The sequence below is a fragment of the Choristoneura fumiferana genome, chromosome 17 (genome assembly GCF_025370935.1).
Source record: "Choristoneura fumiferana chromosome 17, NRCan_CFum_1, whole genome shotgun sequence".
Lineage (NCBI taxonomy): Eukaryota > Metazoa > Arthropoda > Insecta > Lepidoptera > Tortricidae > Choristoneura > Choristoneura fumiferana.
Window position 1 is genome coordinate 7,104,650 of NC_133488.1, and position 24,550 is coordinate 7,129,199.

General features: G+C 38.3%; 1 protein-coding gene across 1 annotated transcript; it reads left to right on the top strand.

Annotated features, from left to right (window-relative positions):
• Positions 1-4,637: 4,637 nt before the first annotated feature.
• Positions 4,638-5,318, top strand: LOC141437151 (uncharacterized). Its single transcript, XM_074100415.1, has one exon. It carries the CDS (start codon positions 4,638-4,640, stop codon positions 5,316-5,318), a length of 681 nt encoding a protein of 226 aa, XP_073956516.1.
• Positions 5,319-24,550: the final 19,232 nt, after the last annotated feature.

Here is a 24,550-nt window from a genome sequence, read left to right on the forward strand (position 1 = left end):
GCCGAACTGTAAGAACACACACAAATCACATAAACCCAACTATTACCACCACTTTACGCTGACAAGGATCTCTCGTTGGTAAAATCATCATCGCGGCCACGGATCTCGGCATTTGCAAGGTGTTAATTAAATACTTAAGTGAAAAAAAATACAAACAGGGGAACATAGAACCTCCTTCTTTCTTTTTTTAAGTCGGTTTAAAACTAAGAAGTAGTTTGCTCAGAATCGAGAGTAGAACCGATTATGTTTTATTATATCAGGTTGTGTTTGTAGTATTAAATCCCTTTTTTCCTCCCACAACCGGCCGCCCGATAGTATGTGTGTAGTTCCCAACCCGCTTTGGGCCCACGCCGCGTGGGAACCGGCCCAAACTCATTCTGAAAGGAGACCCGAGGGTCTATTACGTAACGTTTCTGATGATCGCGATCGCAATCAAATGACAATTTTTGTTTGCGAAATCTGTCATTGATTGCGATTGCGAGCGTCAGAAACGTTAGGCAATACGGCCTCTGTGTCCAACAGTACAGTCGAGAAAGCTGAATTAAGGTGGAACCTTTTCATGGTAAATTTCGCTATATTCAATTAAATTAAATACCTCTGTGATATTATAAATGCAAAAGTTTGTATGTTTTTTGTTTGTTCGTTACTTTATCACGTCTAATCCACTGTACCGATTTAGATGAAATTCGATATACAAATAGTTTGAGTCCCGAAGAAACATAGGGTAGTTTTATTCCGGGAAATTACATAGTTCCCGCGGGATAGCGGATTCTACGCGGACGAATTTTATTTGGAACTCAGGGTCATAATTAGTTAGTAACAGTATTCTTAATAAGCTAAGATTAGTAACCATGTCAAAATGAAATAAAGTAAAAGCAAAAAACGGGAAACAAGAAACACCGAACGAAGGCGAAGGCTATGATTTTTTTGACAAATGTATGGGATGTCAACAGGACATTAATAGCACAAAGGTTCCACCCTGGTACATACGTGATTTCGTTACCTCTAGTGTTGCCGATCGATAGTCCACTATCGATAGTTTGTGCAAAAGCGATAGTTATCGATAGTATCCACAGTATCTACAGGGTGTCCCAGAAGTACCACGTCACAGTGACACCAGAGGTAGGCCAGCTCAAGAGGAACCTAACCACCCTAACATGACCCCAGTAAAAGTTGCACGGTTTTCGAGTTATTACCGAAATAAAGATTTTTGGGATACTCCCCTTTGTCTTGACATTTTTAGTACCAGCATCGACTTGGCAAGCTTTTAATAACAGTTTTTTATGTGTATCGAATCGTGAATAGTTACTTCAGAAGTGCAGTGTGTTATTTTGTCAGTAACTACCGTAAAATGCTGAAAAAAACTTAATTAATCTTGATTTAAGTTGTCTCAAAAATAAAAATTTCAACTTTAACCATCTGCCATGAAAAAAAATTACTAGAAACGAAACAAACAAATAACGTCAATAAATTAGGCATGTTATGCAGATTCAGAAATGGTATGACACATGTATCTTACTGAAATAACATTAGGCATTCTTATCACTTTGCTGATGCCACAAGCCGTTACTGTTAAGTAAAAACATGTTACATTACCTACTAATTTATTGAATCAGGCGTTACTTTGCCGAGGTTCATATTAATGAACTGAAACAATCACCTACTTTGCTCACCCGCGACCTTATGATAGCTACGTTTATACTAGAAATGTGTGTTTATTCAGTTCCTCCTCCTCCACACTGCAAAAATACAGGGTAGTTCGAAGGACTCGCGCTGCTAGCAGACTTGACACCCCACACTTCAGTCTACTCGTGACCACGGCCACTGTAATGTTGCCGAAACGTCGAGGTAAGTGTGTAAGCGTGATAAGTCCCGTCGGTGGTATTATGAATATGAATGAAAATCACGAAAGTTTAAAACGTTAGATAATATTATTTGGTTAACGCTATAATCTGAACATCTTTAAGGTCAAAGTGAACAGACACCTTCTTGACAAACGTGTATCATCTTAAGCCTCATCTTCGCCTTTCATCAAGGGAGATTGAGGCCAAACGTAAGCCTATTAAAAATATTCTAAAACCCGATTTATTTCAATGAAATATTGTGGACTAAAGAATCGGCTTGCAAAAGGGATGGATATTTCAATTTACACAACGTCCTTAGCTGGCAGACAAAAAACCAACACAGACACATGAAGAACGAGAAGATCGGTCCCAATACCAATTCAAAATTAATTTGTGGACTGGAATTCTTAATGGACAAATTGTGGGACCGGTCGAGTTGCCTCCTATTCTTAATGGTAGAAACTATTTACAGTTTTTGCAAAACGACCTGCCTGGTTTACCTATTAGAAGATGTACCATTGGCACTGACACGAACCATGTGGTACCAACAAGATGGTTTCTTGGCACATTACGCTCGGCTAGTCCGTGAGCACCTCAGCGAAACATTCCCAGAGATGGATTGGTCGATTGGGATCAATTTTATGGCCACCGCGTTCCCCGGATCTAAACCCACTAGATTTTTTTTTATTGGGGATGTTTAAAAGACAAAGTTTACGCGAAACCAATACGCTCTGAAGAAGGATTGCGGCAACGAGTATTCGACGCGGCCCGTACCATATCGGAAGTCAGTTTACGAAAATTGAGCCGAAATTTTATTAAACGATGTTTTTTGTGCATCAGAGTCCATGGGGGAAAGTTTAAACATTCCAATAAATGAATGAAAGATAAACCTGTTTTTAACCACCCACGCAAAAAGAAGGGTGTTATAAGTTTGACCGCTATGTCTGTCTGTCTGTCTGTGGTACAGTAGCTCTTAAACGCGTAAACCGATTTGAATGCGTTTTTTATTATTTGAAAGCAGGTTTTCTAGCGATGGTTTAAGACATATTCTATCAAAATCGTTTCAGCCGCTTTTGAAATATTGAACTTTGAAGTGACAAAGTTGGGGATTTTCCAACTTTTTTTTGGTTAGGTTATATCCGGTTCTTTAGGATCCGGTCCTAGCCTTGAAAAGGGAGACAAATATTAATATTTAACCTTCGTGCATTTGGCAAAATAATTGTATCAGATAATAGATGAGCTATCGCTATACACAGCATTTTTGTACCACTTAGCAGGGACTGCTTTCGGAGTTCAAGTTTTAAGTTGGTTCGATAGGGCTTCGCTAAAGTGATAAGAATGTCTAATGTTTTTTGAGTGAGATACATGTGTCATACCATTTCTGAATCTGCATAACATTTTTAATTTATTGGCGTTATTTGTTTGTTTCGTTTCTAGTAATTTTTTTTCATGGCAGATGGTTAAAGTTGAAATTTTTATTTTTGAGACAACTTAAATCAAGATTAATTAAGTTTTTTTCAGCATTTTACGGTAGTTACTGACAAAATAACACACTGCACTTCTGAAGTAACTATTCACGATTCGATACACATAAAAAACTGTTATTAAGAGCTTTCCAAGTCGATGCTGGTACTAAAAATGTCAAGAAAAAGGGGAGTATCCCCAAAAATCTTTATTTCGGTAATAACTCGAAAACCGTGCAACTTTTATTGGGGTCATGTTAGGTTGGTTAGGTTCCTCTTGAGCTGGCCTACCTCTGGTGTCACTGTGACGTGGTACTTCTGGGACACCCTGTATATCTCTTTTTATGAAATACTATCGATAGTATCGATATTATTACTGGCTAGTAATGCAAAACTATCGATAATATCGATAGTATTGAACAGTAAATAACGAAAACTATCGATAGTATTTATAGTATTGAACAGAAAATAACCAAAAATATCGATAGTATCGATATTATTACTGGCTAGTAATGCAAAACTATCGATAATATCGATAGTATTGAACAGAAAATAACGAAAAACTATCGATAATATCGATAGTATTGAACAGAAAATAACGAAAACTATCGATAGTATCGATATTATTACTGGCTAGTAATGCAAAACTATCGATAATATCGATAGTATTGAACAGAAAATAACGAAAACTATCGATAGTATCGATACTCAACAACAATCGAATAAATCGATTGTTACCGTTATTTCAGTAGTATCGGTTGCATCTACACGGGGAGGTGGGAAGAACAGAAGTTGCAGCAACTGAGTCTTCTAAGTACCTACTAAGAGTAAGTTGGTTAGGTTTGGTAGATCGTCTGCAAATTCGTTAAAAAATATCACTGGATAACTGAATACAACTTATACTTAACACAACTTTTATTATGTAACCTTTTTGTTTTTCCTTTTTGTACAATAAAGAGTATAAACAAACAAACAAACAAACAAACAACTGCCACTCATCTTGCTTATACTAACCGATAGTATTGAAATATAGGTCAATATCGATTCTTCAAAAATATCGATAGTTTTCGTAAGTTTCTGTTCAACACTATCGATAGTAAGATTGTTTTTTTGGAATCTTTTTGTATTTTTTATTTCAATTCCAAATTTTTTGTTACTTTTACGGTCATCCCGTAAAACCTATATCGAAAATACAAAATACAGACACGAATTTCTCCTATGCACCTCATAATATATATATATCAATGCGCTGATCGCGGAGCTAAGCGGCGCTCATGCGGGCTGTTCTATAGACGGTATTAGCCATAACAACATAAGCTACGCCGACGACATGGCACTGCTGGCCCCATCGAACGGTGCGCTGAATGAATTGATTAGCATATGTGAAAAATATGCTGCCTCGCATGGGCTTGTGTACAATGTAAGGAAGACGGTTTACATGGTGTTTCAGGCGCCGGGTGTGGACGCCCCGGACGTGTCGCTCCCTGTTTTATTAAACGGAGCCCCAGTTGACAGAGTAAATCAGTTTAAATATCTAGGACACTTTTTAACTGATAACTTGAAAGATGATGCGGATGTTGAGCGGGAACGCAGGGCGCTGGCGGTCCGGGCGAACATGCTAGCCCGCAGATTCGCTCGGTGTACAGAGGCAGTGAAAATTACGCTCTTTAGAGCATACTGCACTTCTCTGTACACGGGGGCGCTGTGGGTGGCCTGCACGCAGCGATCCCTTGCCTCTCTGCGCGTCCAGTATAACAATGCCTTCAGGGCACTGTTGGGGTTGCCACGGTTCTGCAGCGCTTCCGCCATGTTCGCGGGAGCTCGAGTGGACAACTTTACTGCCGTCTTGCGCAAAAAGATGGCATCACTTTTAATTAGGATACGTGGCAGCCCAAACAGTCTCCTGAAGACATTAGCTGTAAGAAATGAGTGCTCAATTATGCAACACCTAATTAAAATACCCTTTCACTGGCTAGCTATAACTACTAACATAGTCTTAAGGAAATACTAACAAAATTTTTGGATCAAGTTGTCTGAATAAATAAAATTATTATTATTATTATTATTATAACCCTCGAGGTCCTCTCGAGGACCTGGGTTCGATTCCCAGCGCTGGTCTTATTTTTCTAGTTTTTCTGTGCATCTATATTTCAGTTTGTATTTTCGACTATCGATAGTATGGCCTTTTTCTGATTGAAACTATCGATTTTTCGGCAACACTAGTAACTCGACTGCGTATTGTATGGTGTCCTCATTTATCTGAGAAATTCATCAATATTGGTGGATATAATTCAGCTGTAACTATTCTTTAAGTGCCAAAAATTCACTGCGATAAAACGGTATCAATCACACGTATGCAAAGTTTTAAATAAAAATAACTTTTTAAATTCCATTTTGTTACTAAAAATGCCATACCGGTTGTCGACAGACATGAAAAAGCTTTTAATACGCCGAACCTTTTAACTCTAGGATTCGTTACAAAAAAGAACTTGGAAAAATAAATATATTTCAAATGATTGTAAAAAGGCGAAAAAAGAAATCTTTTCTTGTTGCAAATTAAACTGAACATCAAAAAATATGACGGAGGAATGAAAAAAATATTTTGATTGTAACAATATGGATATCAAATGAAAGCTAATAATTAGCCCATTCTAAAATATATATGGGTTATAATACTTTTAATCTACCGTTTTCACATAAATATCAAAAAAGTGTAAAATAAAACATTAATTTACATAAATCAAAAACCCGTCTGCTAAAACTAAAAGGAAGAAAATAAGTCTAGTGGTCTCGAACTCTGTCAAGAAGATCATTTAAGGTTCAACAGTCGGGACCCATTCAAATCGTAACCAGCTCAAAAAATCTTGGTAATTTTTTTAACTATTTCGGCCATTACTTTTTTTGTTCTCGAATAATTATTTTTGTGCCTTACAGCTCTTGTAAATACGCGTCTTTTGAGCCTTTCTTGAATATCATATCTTCACTACTCTCCGAGAGATATAAGGGAATCGCACTTTTTCGTGAAATCGGAGCCTACACTCCAGCGAACGGAAATACATTTCCAATGTCAAAATGTTTGTTTATTTTGTTTAAATAGTTTGATTATGTTGCTTTGGAAATTGCTTTGTTTTTGAGAGATCTTCGAAATTTAAATGAAGTAATAAAAATATTACTCGATTTTCACGCACAAGACGTTTGTTCTAACTGAACAGTTTATCTTTGTTTTTGAACGCATTATGCATACGCATTACGCATTATAGCGCTACCACCCGGTAGCCCATGAAGCAGTGAATAAATCGAACTTCAACGCAATTAAATATATTCATTATAAAAGGGTGTTTCGCTTATCACATTATAAAACACTGGACCATTAAACATATGGTTTACAAATTCTTCTTCTGAAAGTGCCACTCCATTACTGGAAGTTGGCCGTTAGCTCCGAAAATTTCTCCATACTCGTACTTCATACTTATTACCATACGTCCATATCTTGAGCTCTGCACTGTTTGATCCCGGTCCACTCTCTAATATTCTGCAGTCATGATTTCTTCCGCCTTCCAGGGCGCCGCTTTCCTTGTATTTTCCCCATCATTACAACACAACGTCACAAATAACGTCTTTTTTTTTTTAACTTCTAGGGTGCATTAAGTCGCCCTAGAAACTGGGATTTAGTATAAAGACAGCCCGTATAAAAAGGTTAAAAGAATATTTTATAAATGTGTTTTTTTTTTAAATAAATAAAAGCAATACAAATATTGATAAAGTGGGTAAACGGCGACGTGTCGCAGCCGTTGCCGCTGCAGCGTCGTTACGTGATCTGACTGCTGACAGCGCCACACGCGGCCTAGCCGGCCGTCCAACATGTTGGCGAGCATGCTCGGTGTAAGAGCCAGACCTGATCGTACCATTATTTTTTTATTATTATAGCTTTTTCTCCACACTAGTGGTCCCCAAGGGTAAAAGCCTCCTGCATCTTTTTCCATTTTTCCTTATCCATAGCAATATTCATCCATACTTTTCCTGCTATTTTTATGAGGTCATCAATCCATCTTTTTCTCTGCCTTAAAACACTTCTTTTTCCTACTGGGCCAGGCCATTTTGTTGTTTGGAGAGTCCATTTTTTGTCCTTATACCTTGCTATATGCCCTGCCCATCTCCATAATGTCTGTTTCAAGCTAGCCAGACCTGACCGTACCATACCATAGTTTAATTTGCCATTATTTTACTTGCCATAACAAGGTTTGCCATAATAATCAGGATTCTGAAAAAAAAACTGTTTTGGAAATAAATTACTTAAATGACAAATTAAACCGTTCTTTTAATCGAAAGCTAATTTAATCGAGCTAAGATGTTTTAACCGTTCAGCTATTTTTGAGCTATTGAACTTTGTATTGACAATGTAGGAGTGGTTTAAAGACGGGTTTTTCTCGCTGAAGTTTGCAGCAGTGTGTCACTTGGCCAGGACGCAGCGTCTCCGCCACACCATGCACGAGCTTTAACGTAAATCTGACCTCTACTAACTAAAAGCAAAATTAAGGCTAGGCTACTCTAAACTACGAAGTTTTTATCATACTAACCCTCTTACTCTGTTATTAAATGTCGTGAGCAGGATAGCACGAAAAGAACTTAGACTTTATAGTATGGCCAGATCAAGGGTTACGTGATAGATGGATTCGACACTCTTCTTCCAGAGATGCCATCTCCTACCGTAGGTCGGCTATCCTTCGTGCTATCCTTATCTTTGTCACAGCAGCTCGGAACAGGTTGAACCTTGTCCAGAGATTTTTAAGCCACGAAATTAGCCTTTTTCCGGGTGTAGCTGTCCCTGGATTTTCCCTTGATGAGTCGGAGCAGGTCGTATTCATCACTAAAGAAATCCACCCTTTTTAAATGAATCAAAACAGTGCATTAAATTACACATACATTATAAGTAGGTAAAAGCTGACCAGAATTATAAAAAACCTCGCCATATAGCGGAAAACCAACAGAACTAATTTCTTGCACTGGTATAACACTAAATTCATCTGTCTATTGCTCTCAAAGTTTAATGTTGTTTGCGCGTGGTATTTTAAAGTGTTATTTTGTGTTTTTGTGCTTCAAAATGCCGAAGATTATCCATAGCCTTGGAAGGAAAATAATTCACAATGTATAAAAGTATTTGTCAATGAAAAAGTGTGACAGATTAGAAAATATTCCTTTAAATAACATCACCGACACCGATACGATATGACTAGTATAGTTATCGTATAGTAAGTGTAATGAATGTTGCAATATAAAACGTAAAAGTGCTGCCCTCGCGTCAGGTTTTTTCCCCTGAGGCTGCTATTTACTCATAAACTACTAAAAATTCTCAAGCAAACTTAGCCGTTATAGTTTTCCTTGAAATTTTAATATACTTACTACCATCCTGAATTTTTTCAAATTTTTCCACCCACCGCTTTAGATTTTAGAGGGGGGGGGGACGCTCGATTTTAACGAAAATTAGTACTTTCAAGTTGAATATTTCGCAAAGAAATAACTTTTTTTAAAAGACCTATCCAACGATACCTTACACTATAGGGTTGGATAAGAAAAAAAAATCACCCCACTTCTTAGGGTACCCTAAAAAAATTTTTTTTTTAATTTTTAATTGTACCATTTTGTCGGCATAGTTTACCTATATATCCGTGCAAAATTACAGCTTTCTAGCATTGATAGTCCCTGAGCAAAGCCGCGGACGGACAGACAGACAGACAGACATGGCGAAACTATAAGGGTTCCGTTTTTGCCATTTTGGCTCCGGAACCCTAAAAATGCGAAATTTTGTGAGCATGCGTGTGTGTATGCGAGTTTGTTACCCCTTCACGCTAAAACGACTAGACGGATTTAGATAAAATTTGGTATGCAGATAGCCAGACATCTGGAAACACATAGGCTACTTTTTATCCCGATATCCTCACGGGATCAGGATAAAATTTTGAAAGAATCGTTGGATTTGTCATAAAATTTTGCACGACTGTACGTCAATAAATACCACGATGTATTTTTTGGAATTGCCACGAGAATTTAATGAAATCTCGGAATTCTAATTCCATTGCCAGTTTAATGGATTAAGCGTGCAAAGTTTCAAAAAGGTAAACTCTTAAGAACCATAATAATTACGAAAATGTCTTCATAGTGTTTTCAGCTGAGATTTTACGCCGGTTGCCTAGTTTTGATGTCAAAGACCAGCCAGAGGGCGAGATCTTATTCCAACAATCAACAGTTCTAGCTTTATTAAGTATATTAAGTTTTAGCCGTGTCACGGCCGTCTCGACTTCAAAGCTTTGAACGTTGCTTCTGTACTATTCTGAGAGCACCGAAATAATTTAGTAATTCATTAGAGTTTAATTCAAACGTTCAGTCTCAATTCTGTTGTCAGGGCTATAAAAATAACTTTTTGTTGAATTAACCTTTTAATACCAGCCTTTTTGGCTAACTGTACGTACCTTTTGTTGATTGTACGGTCAGCGGCATCTCCGGTGTATTTACAGGGTTATTTTTCAACTGACTATATACCTGCATTGTCATTTTAACTACTTATAAGAATCAAGTTTCAAATAGATGCCATCAACCGTTTGAAAACTTCCGTTCTGCGGTGATGATCCTGGCACAAACACCAGAATTTCAGCTCATAATCCAATGCAGAAAATGATTAAAAAATGGTTTGCAGATTTTGAAACCACAACTTAACAAACAAATAAACTTAAACGCAAGCGTAAGTTAAATACTAAATGTCGGGTTAAATTATAAATTCGTTGCTATCGGTTTTGAGACCCTGTGTCTATGGGTCCCGGCGCATACAAACTAATCGAAGAAGTTCAAAAGCGCCTTGTCGACACTATTGGAGACCAAAGAGCTGGCAGCTATCTCTCTCAATGAATTGCCATCATCTATTCATTAAAATAATGCGCTACAAGCCTATTAGCCACCATGCCACGGCGAGCTTTTTTACATTTAGTTTAACGCCTATTAAATTTACAAGTATGTAGGTATTTAACAATAAATTTAGCGCTAATTTGATAAAACAAAACTTTCAAAAAGAAATTTTAGAAACAAAGTCGCTGCTCTTCGTGCATGGTCGAGCTCCAAAGTCCTGGCTACAACTTTGGAATCACGGAATGTTTTTCTTTTTTTTTTCAAATTTAGAAAAGCTCGCAAGTATACAGTTCACAGAACCTCTACTTTGATAATCCAAACCGATTCACTTTTTCCAGTGTTTTCAAACGCAAGGCTGCCTACATCTCAACACAAAATGCACACGATTGGATCAGAAAAACGTAGAGTTTATAATTCGATCTCCAAAACGTACTGGACAATGCTCGTGCCGCTCAAAGCGTATAAATCTTCAAAGAACATCGATGCTGCATCGCATAAATATATGCAGGTTGCATCCAAAGAGTTCGGACTAAGGGCGATCGCTTGCTGAACCGGAATGAGCTACGAAATCTCGAGCGTGGCTCAAAAATGTTATAGGAATTCAATATGGCATTTCCGAAAAAAAAAACTGACGAGAGAATTAATAAAAAATGTCTTTCAAACCAATTTAAATGTCGATATGTATTACATGTCGATATGGCAGATATCGTCCCCTTACGACCAAATCGCTTAAAGTCACTTTTGGGCAAAACTGAGTTAAGTATATCGTTAGAATGTACTTTCCAAGATCTACATGCTGTTGAAACCCGTTTTACTGTACGATACTCCAATACCGAGTTACGTTTTTCTTAAGCTCACTTAAAGCCGATTTTTAAGAAAATCAACAGCCAAAAACAACTACGCGTTGGTTAAACCGCATTTTTTTTATTTTACAACAGCAAAAATTTTTAATGTCAAACAAGCGATTTTGGAATGTTAAGATTTCAATAAAATGCAATTTGAGTACTGCCTAAAAGTGCTAAAATAATGTTAGTAGGTTTCGCCTGTTGAGCATTACTTTATATTTCAATTATTGCAACAGCGAAAACAAACTAAGTATAATATAGGCGATATTGCTTGTAACAATGTTTGCTTCGACCATAAGAAGCGCTACAGCCAAAATCGCTTAAGTATCGCTTAGACGTTTCGCGCTGTATTGTAAAGTAGTGTGCACTTTGTGTAGGCTAGCTTAGTCGGTTCGTACACGCTTGAAAGCACGATTCATAATAAGTAATTTTTAAAAACTTATTTAGGTAATTATAGATATGTTCACTAACGAAAGTCTGCCCCTCCACATTCTATAATTGTAATTGTGCCTAAACGTATCCGTACGACAAGTCTATGTGTGCGTAGCTCGAACTTGTCCTCGTGGCTTCAGTCGCAAGCGTACCGTCAGTCACGCACACTAAGACTAAGACAATGTGTAAGTACTTAAGAGGTTTTCTCGTGTACATTAATAATTAGCTGTGGAGGGGCGCGCCTTCGTGAGTGAACAGATCTATGTATAACAGCGATTCACTTGCCGTAATTTAACAGTGTTTTTCTTTCAGGTGACGATAAGGAGCATGGATATTCAGGTTTCGATGAACTAAATAAGCCGCGTATCCACTAGAGGCAGCCTCGGGCCGAGCGGCTGCCTCGCTCCGAGGCCGCGCAAGTGGAGACGCTGCCAAAGGCACGGCTCAGACTGAGGCTCCTTTGAGCACGGTCAAAAAACCGACAAAATATGGCTCGGCTCCCGGTGCTCGGCCTGAGGCTGCTCTAATGGATACGCGGCTAAAGAAAAACATATAACCAGATCCAACAGACCGTCAAAATGAACCGTGATTGTCATTTAGATAACCTACTTATTTACTACTTCGTATCGTAGGTACGTCATATCAATGAAAAGCTTATCACGGCATAAAACATTTACGTAGTCACACATTTTCATTGTTCTTGGCTTAGGTAATATTAATTATCCATGGCTGGTTTGAGTAGCCACAGCTAAGACAAGCAGTGATGAAGAAGAAGACTGATGATTATTACCATTAAGGTTATTTTTCATCACTGCTTGTCTCAGCTGTGACTACGTCCGGCACACGCTCAATAACGTCTTCATCACAGGGTCACAGGCCATTGTTTTAGCTGCGCTTATTGGCAGTGGATTAGTGTATAGCTTTTTAATGCAGGTAGTTTAAATTCCTCTACTGAAAGAGGTTCAACAGAGTTTGGATTCGATTTCTGTTGCCTTGTCTTGTTCGACGGTTGGTTTGCAAAGTTACAGGCCTGGTATCAAAACTCAAAAAGTCAGACGACATGTCGTAATTTATAAAAATATTACCTATACAAATATTAAGCCAAGAACAATGAAAATGTGTGACAACGTAAATGTTTTATGCCGTGATAAGCTATTCAATGATACGACGTACCTACGATACGAAGTAGTAAATAGTAGGTATCTAAATGACACTCGCGGTTCAGTTCGACGGTCTGCTGGATCTGGTTACCTATGTTTTTTTTATTTAGTTCATCAAAACCTGAATATCCATGCTCGTTATCGTTTTGATGAAGAAGAAGACTGATGGTTATTACCATTACGGTTCTTTTTTCATGACTGTTTCAGTGGTTACTTTGAGCCTTGAGACGCTAAGTGCCTTTTTATTAAAATGTTTGAATAAAATATGTTTTTTGTTGTATGCTTGTAATCAAAAGTTCCATAATTAAATGTATTAAGCAGCACATATGATATTAAAGGAATAACGTAATTTATCTCACATATACTAGAAATATACTACTATATTTAAGACTTAAGCTCGCTAGTTTTCATTTATTTATATTTTTGGGCTATTTGGTACCTATTTGTTGAAATAGATTGATGGAACTCTTTCGAAAAATACAAGTTATATGTCTTTGAATGATAAAAACAAAACAGAATAATGCTACATTGCATATAAGATAGAAAAACAGAAAAAAGCCTAGAGTCAAAACATCTTAGAAATATTTTGCACTTTTAAGCGCGCTTAAGAGGTAAATTCCGATTTGTTTACAGCCAATACCTCTTATTTGCGCTGAGACTTAACTAAAAACTTAAATTGTATAAAACATGTAAGCATTTTAACACTGTATTCGGCGAAAAATGCTTCAATTATGGACTTAAAATGATAGTTTATCCAATATATCTGCGTAAACTTGCTAGTTTAGAAGATAAAAAAAAAACGTGTCTACAGGCAAAATCGCTTATCTGCAGTACCTTTTGAAGAAAAGCCCTATTTTAACCTACTCGGCGCGAGTATAGAGTAAATAACATAGCCCTATCCTATTAAGGGATAAATTATCTAAATAGAAACACAGAGACGTTTTTAGTATAACTAGCTTTTATAGGTTTTTAGAGCATGCAAACCTTTAAATGCGTTTTTCTCGAAACTACATTTCATGCAGATAAGCGATTCTGGTTGTAAGGGGACGATATGTATTATGAGCTTTTGCCCTCGGCTTCGCCGTGTGGAATTCGGTTATCGCGCGCTGTTGTTATTCCCTCGGGAACTGTGCTTTTTTCCGGGATAAACAGTAGCCTATGTCACTCTCTGACCAGGAACTATCTCTAAGTATGCCAAAAATCACGTCGAAGACAGACAAACATCATACAAACACACACTTTCGCATTTATAATATTATTATGGATAATACGAATGCTTGTTCTCTAGTCTTGGACGCCTCATAAGTATTCAAGTACATATTTCTCTATAATTATGTCTATACATTGCCCATAGTACAAACAAACCTTTCCTTAATTTGGATTTGAGCCAATTTGATGCTAATTGTCCCATAAGTATTTATTTATTTATAAATGTGAAAGTTTGTTCGTGTTTTTATTGAACGTAGACTACTTTTTGTCCCAATTTTCCTTCGTGATAGATACATATAAAACTCCAATAGTTTAACCGCTAAGACATGAAGGCGCAGGCGTTAAAGGTGTCCGCGATGTAATTTTTGACAGTTCCGGAATTTAAAATTTGACTGATAAAACGACTAAGTAAAGGCTAAGAAATTCTAATAAAACTATTATAAGAACTCCAATGCTTTTCTTACCTCGAAGTACAGTCGCCTACAGCGCGGGTATTATGTAGGCGCCCCGACCGCTCAAATGGCTCAATACAAACATGATATGCTACAGGTACTGGATATTTACAGCCCTGCACGATCAAACTTACATAGCTTTCTTTTAAACATTATGACTAAGAACGAAAATAATAAGAATAAATTTATTTGCAAAAATTCGGCACAACAAGACATTCAAACTTAAAATAAATAGCACAACCTTATATTTAGTTATATGCATTAGAAATAAATAAATATAAATGAAACAAAACGTTCCGAATAGTTTCCTAAAGGAGCAAACACAGACATTCTTCCCCGACAATTTCTTCACGAATTTCGAACTCGGAAAAACTGGACACTTGAAGAAAAAACTATTCCCGAGTTCTCATTCCAGAGAAGTTGAGCCCAGGATTGCACTCGAGATTGCCAGGCCAATCGGACCTAGTACCAATCCGCTCGTTCACTGTATGTACTCCGGGTAAAAAGTTGTGCTGTAAGACCTCTTTCTCTTTCGCTGCTATAGTATTATCGTGTTACTTCAAAGTATCTCAAACTATTATGGACGGTGATATTTGGAAATGTTTTCGATACGCATTAGCGATTCTTCCCTTAATATAGTGTATCTGCTGTGTTAAATTACTTTAGTTAAGTATTATTAAATAATCTTGATGCAATTTTCAATTGGTAACATTTGGATGACACATCAGTCATTTCATCCTCACAACCTTGATAATTCGCATTCTAGCACCGTCCGCTTTAAGCGAAACTTTTTTCCACGCACGACTAAAATATTATGAAAACAGCGTCCTGGGAGTTTTTCCGGAGCGGTACAGCTTAAGGTTCTTAAAAAACGAGCATATTAATCTCTCAAAGGGCCGGCAACGCACCTGTGATACCCTTTGTGTTGGCAGATGACCATGGGCGGCGGTGATTGCATCCCATCAGGTGACCCGCATGTTCGTTTGTGCCCTCTTATATAGGTATATAAAAAAAATCGTAAACGTAAATCTGCCTTGATGTTTTTGGGTGTGCCAGACTGGTTTCGAACCCGCGTGTCTTGGCTATACACGACATTGGGCGATGTGGTGCAGTTGGTAAGCATACTCGGCGTACCTAAGGTAAAATTTTGAACAAGATAAAATTAAAGGTCAATAATTATAAATAAAAATTATTAGTTAGGCAAATGAATAATAAAGGCAATAAAATAAGAATGTTTGTTCATGCGATTAGACTAGTAAAGCATTGGTTAAAAGTAACACACATGAATTTGTATGTACTATTTTCCTTTATAAAATAAATAATAATATTTGCTACTATAATTAATCTGGACAATATAATGCATCCGCACTGGGCCCGCGTGGGAACTATGGCCCAAGCCCTCTTGTTCTGAGAGGAGGCCTGTGCCCAGCAGTGGGATAGGCTGGGCTGGATTGAATATAATGCATTGCCTAACTAATTTGTCTAAATTAGTCTGATAAAATTTATAATGTTTTTTGTTATGACAAATCAATTTATCATTTATCTTGAAATTAAGTCACAAACTCAATGTGTGGAAACCGCAACATTTATCAGACTAATTTTAACAAATGAATTCATCGTCATATTATCAGCCGTAGGACGTCCACTGTTGGACATAAGTCTCCCCAATTAATTCAGATTGTCTACATTAACTGAACTTGAGAGACTAGTTTTGTATCGCAGAGTAGGTACAATTAAACTATGCAATATGTTTCATAAATATCACCTTTGTTTTTATTTTCCCGTCCTTTGACTTAGGCAGTCCCGGGGTATCAACGTAGGCGGTGTCCGAGCCCGGTAATGTTTCGACAGTTACGGCTGAGCCTGAAAAATGGAGCGACTCCTCTTTACTGCCCCCGCGCCATTAGGCCAAATAGTCCCTCATAACACTCCATAACCGGTTTTATTCACTAATCTAAATTTATTTCATTCGCTACCAACTTGAAGGTATTCTGTCATTTTGAAATAAGCTTTTTTAAACTTTGCAAGGTCGCAATATAGTCATCTATTCATTCTTAACTAGGCCTTTTTATACCTTATTATTATCTAATTAGTATCACAGCAAGTAGTAAAAAAAGTTTACTTTTAAACAAACAATTTATATTTTATCGAAAATACAAACTGAAATATATATATTTTAGTTTATATTTTCGATATAGGTTTTACGGGATGACCGTAAAAGTAACAAACATTTTGGAATTGAATTAAAAAATACAAAAAGATTCAAAAAAAAAAACAATCTTAATTTATATTTTCTCCACGTGATAGGGTTACTTTAACTGAACACCATTGTTAAGGTTTTTCATTGGGACTTAGTCCCACTTTTGACACAGAATACATAAAACATCAATCAATGTATGAAAACAATGGTCAACCACAGTAGAAAAACCTTAATAAAAAAATTGTAACACAAAATAGAACCGATTACAAAAAACCATGAAAATATTTTTCTACCAGTCTGAAGTTGGTGCCTCAGCACGAGCCAGCAGGAGTGGACCTATAATCGTCTACCTCACCTACAACTATACGAGTATATTGGGCTTCAATCACTCCTGCTGGCTCGTGCTGGCTGAGGCACCGACTTCAGACTGGTAGAAAATTATTTTCATGGTTTTTTGTAGTCAGTTCTATTTTTTGGTATAAATTTTTTTTTTCACGCTTTTTAGTGTAAAAGATCTAAGATACAATAGTTTAATGTCAACTGCTCGTCACCTTTTACGAAAAATTGCTTTTTCCGGTGCAGAGACCTTCATTATTGAGGATTTCTGTTCCATTTCACCATATGAATTACGATGAGCTTAAATTGCTTAGCAACTGCGTTAAAAATAATTGAAATTCCACCCGTGAAGTACTTGTTATTGAGTAGTAATAAATTGATAGTACCTGAGCAAAGCCGCGGACGGACACAAGACAGACAGACAGACAGACATGGCGAAACTATAAGGGTTCCGTTTTTGCTATTTTGGCTACGGAACCCTAAAAACCTTAAGGTCTAAAGTCTTAAGAATTCCAGGGGTTAAGTATATAGTGTTATTGAAGTTTTATTTAGTACCCAAATCCTGTTAGAATGTTCTGTAATGGTGTTTTTTTTATTATTTGACTGGATGGTCTCCTGATGATCACCACCGCCCATAAACATCTGCATCACCAGGGGTATTGCAGATGCGTTGCCAACCTAAAGGCCTAAGATGAGATACCGCAAGTGCCAGTTATTTCACCGGCTGTCTTACTCTCCAAATAAAATAAAATGTTGCCCCAAATAAAATAAAATAGATATACTTACTCCAGGTTAACCGAGCGAAGCTTTGGGCTAACACTAAAGTGAAAAAAAAAATAGATTTGTACATTTGTAAACTAAGTAGAAGAAAAAATTGCATACGTGAATAAACCGTGCCGCAGTAATACCAAAGAATGCCCGTCCATAATGTAAGAAGGCAGAAGTTATGCAACTCCGGCGCACGGACTGCGTCACAAATCAAAAGTTTCACTTAGCGCTGCGCGGGTAACGCACTGGGAGCATATTTAATAGTACATTTTAAATGCCAAGCTTCGACAACTTTCCACAAGCAATAACCGTTAGAGCCGCTTCCGAGAAAGTGATCGCATACGAATGTTGCTAACTTTTAATAGTAGAAAGAAAGAAAGAAAGAAAAACATTTATTCGTGACATTTTTACAAATAAAATAAAAAGAAAAAGGAAATAAATTTTGTCACGAAATGGTCCCAACTCAGCATGATGTCAACCTTGCGGCCGACGCTGGTCTTCCGTTGGAACCATTTAAGAGTTAAAAGAACACAACAGCAGTGAACTCGACAACTAAAACAATTTTTTTACAATACACAAAACTAGTAATTTACAACATAAAAATATACCTTAGAGTAGAGTAGAGTAGAGTTCTGATGGATATTGTACTTAAGACAAGATTATCAATAAAAAAAAGATTCTTTGTTGAATACCACAATATACCTGGTACGTAGAGAAGTACATAGAGAGGGTGAAACTTTTTCCCAGCCCGGATAATACCGGGATTGAAATACCGACCCTGTTTTTCGTGTACACGCCCATAGAAGCTCCTGTAAGTGTCTATGGGCGTGTACACAAAAAACAGGGCCGGTATTTCCATGTTGGTGTTATCCGGGCCGGGAAAGTGTCACCCCATAGAGAAAAAATCAAAGGTTAGCCTTATTGCTTCAGAGCGAACACTTCTAGATAATTTTTACAATATAGGTTAAGAACTAGGTAATAGATCCAAATCAATGAAACAAGTTACAAAAAGTAGTCGACATTAAAAGTTTTTTTTTAAACAGGTCAGTGATCTTTATTAATAATCACTTTTTAAAATTTCAGGGCCCCATTGCATAATAAAGTACAAACACATCTAGCACTAGTGAATTTCTACACAAAATCGCCGCTAATACTACGAGAATTTGCTTGTACTGTATTATACCTACAATTGCAATGGGCCCAAATGTGTATTCTTCGAGTGTGACACATGTGGCGTTATTGTTTTGTCTTATTTGCGACTATGGCACCAACACAGCTGAAAAAACATAGGCTTGTGATTCAAAACGTGTCTCGAATACAGTTTGCGTTTGTTAAACAAACAAGCAAGTTGTAAAAACCAGTGAATGCGTGTATTCATTCAAATTCCAATTCAATTTGTTCCAATCTAAATTAAACATTATCTGTTTAATTTTACAAACCTACATGCGTAATTAATTGTACCTAATGACGTACCTATTTTCACTTCTAAGTACCCTTTCCATAATAAATAAAGATAAAAAAGTAGGACAGGTGGTAGGACCTTGTGCAAGGTCCGACCGAATTGCTACCACCATCTTGCTCGCTAATCCTGCCATGCAGCAGCAGTGCTTGCACTTTTGTGTTTCGGCGTGGAGCGTAAGACAGCCGGTGAAATTACTGGCACTTGGGGTAACCCATCTTAGGCCTCTCGGTTGGCAACGCATCTGCAATACAATACCCCTGGTATTGCAGATGTTCATGGCCAGTGGTGATCTCTTACCATCAGGAGACCCACTTGCTCGTTTGCCATCCATTTTAAAAAAAGTCGTTACACTCTTGACAGAGTGGTCGCAGTCGTCGGAGGAGGATCTGTTAATGAATCTTCATGACACCTTTCTTGAGAAAACAGTGTAGTGGTTGTTCTTTCCACACCGCAGAGCTGGAGTACAGAATAAATAATAGCACTACGTACAGAATTTGCACTCCTTTGATCTTGAAGGAAGCCGCCGTTTTAATAGCCTACAGAATTAGTTAGGTCGGTTCAATCTAAATCGCACCTTAGCACCTACGCGCGAAGTGCCCTTTCGTTCCGAACATACCTACGCTGCCAACTCGAGTGTAAGGGTTGTCACTTTGTCAGAAAATTAAAATAAAACAATCCAACTAAACGTTTAGAAATATTATTTATTTTACAATATAATGTGTTTACAGTTGTTCAACTTTTATTTAATGCCTGGTGAATTTTTACCTTCTCTAAAGTTCTGAAAAGAAACTGGAGTCCGGAGCATCTGTACTCTGTGTCCGGAGTTCGTAGTTGGCAATAGAGCGCTGCTGCTCACTCTTTCATAAGGTTGTTTAGTTGTCTTTTGCGACCCACGAGAAGAAATGGGTCCATAATCTAAAAGCGGACACAACACCTAATGATGTAATAAGACACGAGTATCATCATGTCAGCCAAGCGACGTCCACTGCTGGACATAGCCTCCCCCCAAGCTCTCCACTCAGACCGGTCTTGCACTTTCCGCATCCAACGCGATCCCCGATCTTAACCAGTTCGTCGCTCCATCTTGTGGAGGCCTACCGACAGCTCGTCTCCCGGTCCGCGGACGCCATTCGAGAACCTTCTGAGCCCATCGACCATCAGTCCTGCGAGCAATGTGCCTAGCCCACTGCCACTTCAGCTTCGGAATTCTTCGGGCTATGACCTTAGTTCTACTGCGGCTATCATTCAGCTTTCAGCAGGCTTATCATCAGCGCTTCGGGAATGATTGCGGACGCAGGCGTTGAGGACTTTAATGGAATAATGCCCAAAAAGTCTACATCCAGCGTGTGCGGGGCAGTGGCAATATAATCCTGCAGATAATTGCGGACAGGTTGGACTCCGCGGTCTTTGGACGCTTCATGAGTCTCCATGTGAGGAATGGGGATCGGCGAAGTAGTCAGGTACCTATTGTTGTTCGACCCTTTTATATTATTTTTTATTCTTATTTCTACTGTTATTAGCTAATTGTCACTAACAACATATGGAACCTGTTTTCCGTATTAAATGTTTTTTTTAAAGCGTGTATAAATATATTTCACACGGAAGCACAAGCTGAATCATGGATTCACAGAAAAACCAGAAAAATAGACCAGCGCTGGGAATCGAACCCAGGTCCTCAGCAATCCGAGCTGCGTGCTATTCCCCTACACTACCACTGGACAACTGGTGTCCCATTACCACTCGAACTGGTGTTCGATTTCCAGCGCTGGTCTATTTTTCTGGTTTTACAGTACATCCATGTTTCAGCTTGTGTTTTCGTGTGAAATATAATAGATTTCACGGGATGACCGTAAAAGTAATAAAAATTTGGAGTTGAAATAAAACAAAAAGACTCCAAAAAGTAATCTTAGCGTGCATAAAATATCTAATTGACTCTATGTCTAATGCCAGTAGAACGTGTCGGATATTTTTGCACGCTCCGCTGTAGTAGATAATCAATGCAGGCCACTGTACAGACGCGTAGCTTGGATTACAATGCATCTACAATCTACAAAAAGTGCAGTCACTAAGAAACTTACTTTGTCTATAACGTAATTTTATGTTTATTATTTTGCTCTTGATGTGCGCCAGCCTTTCGCATGGTTCTTGCAGGTAGCTCCGGAGAGAGATGGTAATCCTGGCTCAGCCCTAATATAATCTCGCCCTACTTCATTTGACAGCGCTCCGGCCACTCCTGACATTAGCTTAGAGGGAAGTTATTTTCACTATTCTAGAACAATTATTGTTGAAGGATATTCTTTTATCTTGAATAAGTGCACCACTTATTTTGTTTATTCGAAAGATGGTTCAGTTTCATTGTTAAATAAACAGTACTTGGTGATTACCTTGAAATAAGTTTGCAATATTCTATTAGTCGTATGCTTGAAACGTAACGTTGGCAACCTTTCATTGCAATTTCATTTCGCATAAAGTAAATAGGATTCAGATCGTGTAGAACTTTATTAGGTTAGGTTAATAAAAAAATATCTTTTCTGTATTCAGTTGGAAAAGTCGAAATGAAACATGTTGCCAAACGTTATTCGCGAAACATTAAACCTATTAGTCAAAATACCATATACAAGACTTAACGCTATTTTACACAAGTATATTTACTCGACGTTTCGGCAACGATACAGTTGCCGTGGTCACGAGTAGACTGAAGTGGTTTCCTTCTTAACACCGGGTGTTTATAGGGTTGATTGTAGTTGTGGTAGTTCCTATATCGGACAGACGAAAAGAACAATAGCTGAGAGGGTCAAGGAACACATTGCAGCTGTTAAAAATCGCCAGGTAAACAAGTCAGCCGTAGCCGAGAATTTGTTGGAGTCAGGGCCAAACTACTGGATTGAGCTTCACAATCCCAAATTCTGTCCACGGAACGTCATTTTTACTCAAGAATGGTACGTACGTGAGCAGTTGAAATAAAAAAGCATAAGAATTTCAACCGGGACGATGGGTATAAGCTTTCATCTTCGTGGAATCCTGTTATTAATAAGTGTCGCGTCGGGATGAATGTTCGGAGGGACGATCGGACGTTGTTAGTGTTGTGTGTCGGTGTGATAGGGTGACTAATAAAAGTTATCAAGTGCGGTAGTTCGAAGAACTCGCGCTGCTAGGTAGACTTGACACCCCACATTTCAGTCTACTCGTGACCACGGCTACTGTAACGTTGCCGAAACGTCGATGTAAATATTACTTGTGCTAAAATAGCGTGATAAGTCCCGTATATGGTATTTTGACTATGAGTGAGAATCACGAAAGTTTAAACGTTATATAAATGCCTATGGCTTGCACAATATGCCTATGGCCTTATTCAATTCAAAGTAATAGTGATAAAATTAAACGCTTAGCAAAACTAGTAATAATTACCTCGAAGTTTCGGCCACATTGCAGTGGCCGTTAGTAGGCCAGTGAATTTCAACCTTTTTCATAACACGACCCCGCTTTTGCTTTTTTATGTATTTTATTTTGTACATATTATATTAGGTAAATTTTCTTATTAAATATTTTTAAGCTTATTGTTTTTTTTTTACTGAAGTAGTTTTCCCAGCAACTAATAGGGACTTCGTGACCTCCGTAAAGAGGCTTCCCACAGGTTGAAGAACACTGATCTAGGCTACAGAGAGGACCAAAGAAATAGAAATACATGCATACATAGACTCAAAAAGCATAAATTTCATTTGACCAGTCAGGTAAAAAAAATGGAACCTACCTCACACCTAAAGATGATTTTTTTTTTACTTTGCTACAATGTGAGTTACCACTGAATAGGTCATTCATAAAATTTCTAGGATACGCAAATTGTTTTCAATGCTGGCCAATTTTTTTTACTTAAAAATTCTGAAATTTTCCCAGGTCTTCGATCATCAAAGACACCTTGGTAAAATCAATTTGATCAAAAAAAACTTCCCATTGTAAGTTTGCATGAAACATCAGCAATTCAGCCTCTCGTGTAAATAAAATATTCCGAAAGCCACAGCAAATATTTCTCATAGGCCCAGAAAACACCAAAATGGGCACAAGAGGTCAGGACAAATGGGCCGGCGGCGAGGAGTGATGGGTTCGATTCCCGCCCGTTGACAGCGCCAGACAGACCGCGCTTATGTATTGACATCCGTCTACGGCGGCATATAAAATGCTGGTATATTTTTTTTGAAATTGCACTGGGAAAGGATTTTATGAAGAAGAAAAAACTAGGGTAGTTTTGGTTTTACAGCTTATTTTTAGGCAGTACATTTTTAAGATTACTGGAGATGCACATGTTTTTTATTACATTCGAAATTTGCAGTTTGCAGGTGGTAGAACCTTGTGCACGGTCCGCCCGTATTGCTACCACCATCTTGCTCGCTAATCCTGCTGTGAAGCAGCAGTGCTTGCGCTGTTGTGTTTTGGCGTGGAGAGTAAGACAGCCGGTGAAATTACTGGCAATTGAGGTATCCCATCTTAGGCCTCTAGGGTTGGCAACTCATCTGCAATCCCCCTTGTGTGCAGGTGTCTATGGGCGGTGGTGATCCCTTACCATCAGGACACCCACTTGCTCGTTTGCCATCCAGTTGAATAAAAAAAAATACCACCAACTTAACGGTGACAGAAACATGCACAAGCCTGCGAAGCGATTCAAACATGCGTGTGATGTCCTCAATCCGCACTGAGCCCACGTTCTCTTATTCTGAAGGGAGGCCTATGCCCAACAGTGGGACGTATATATGCTTGGGATTTATTACGGTTCTAGAGATACAGCCATATGCCTAGAGTACTAGAAATGCTTCATTTAGGTTCCTATCCTCGCTACGCTGAGCGTTTCCACTAGAGATGCGCTGAGCGAGGATAGATAAAATGAATAGATTCTATTGGTTCTTGACAAACATTCCTCGCATGACATCCTCCACATCTCTGGTGAAAAACGCAGCCTTAGGGTTCCTTACGCGGTTTGGCAACCTGATTCATTTTGCAACTTTTAATTTCCCCATCCCAGCCTATACACGTCCCACTGCTGGGCACAGGCCTCCTCTCAGAACTAGAGGGCTTGGGCCATAGTTCCCACGCGGGCCCAGTGCAGATTGGGAACTTCACACCCACCATTGAATTGCTTCGCAGGTTTGTGCAGGTTTCCTCACGATGTTTTCCTTCACCGCAAGCTCGTGTTAATTTCAAATGTAATTCCGCACATGAATTTCGAAAACTCAGAGGTGCGAGCCGGGGTTTGAACCCACGACCCTCTGCTTGAGAGGCGATAGGTCAAACCACTGGGCCACCACGGCTTTTAATTTCCAACTGTTTAATATTTCTGAAACTGTAAGTATTCTAGGATTTCGAAAAACTCAGAGGTGCGAGCCGGGGCTTGAACTTGAACCCACGACCCTCTGCTTGAGAGGCGATAGGATAAACCACTGGGCCACCACGGCTTTAAATTTCCAACTGTTTAATATTTCTGAAACTGTAA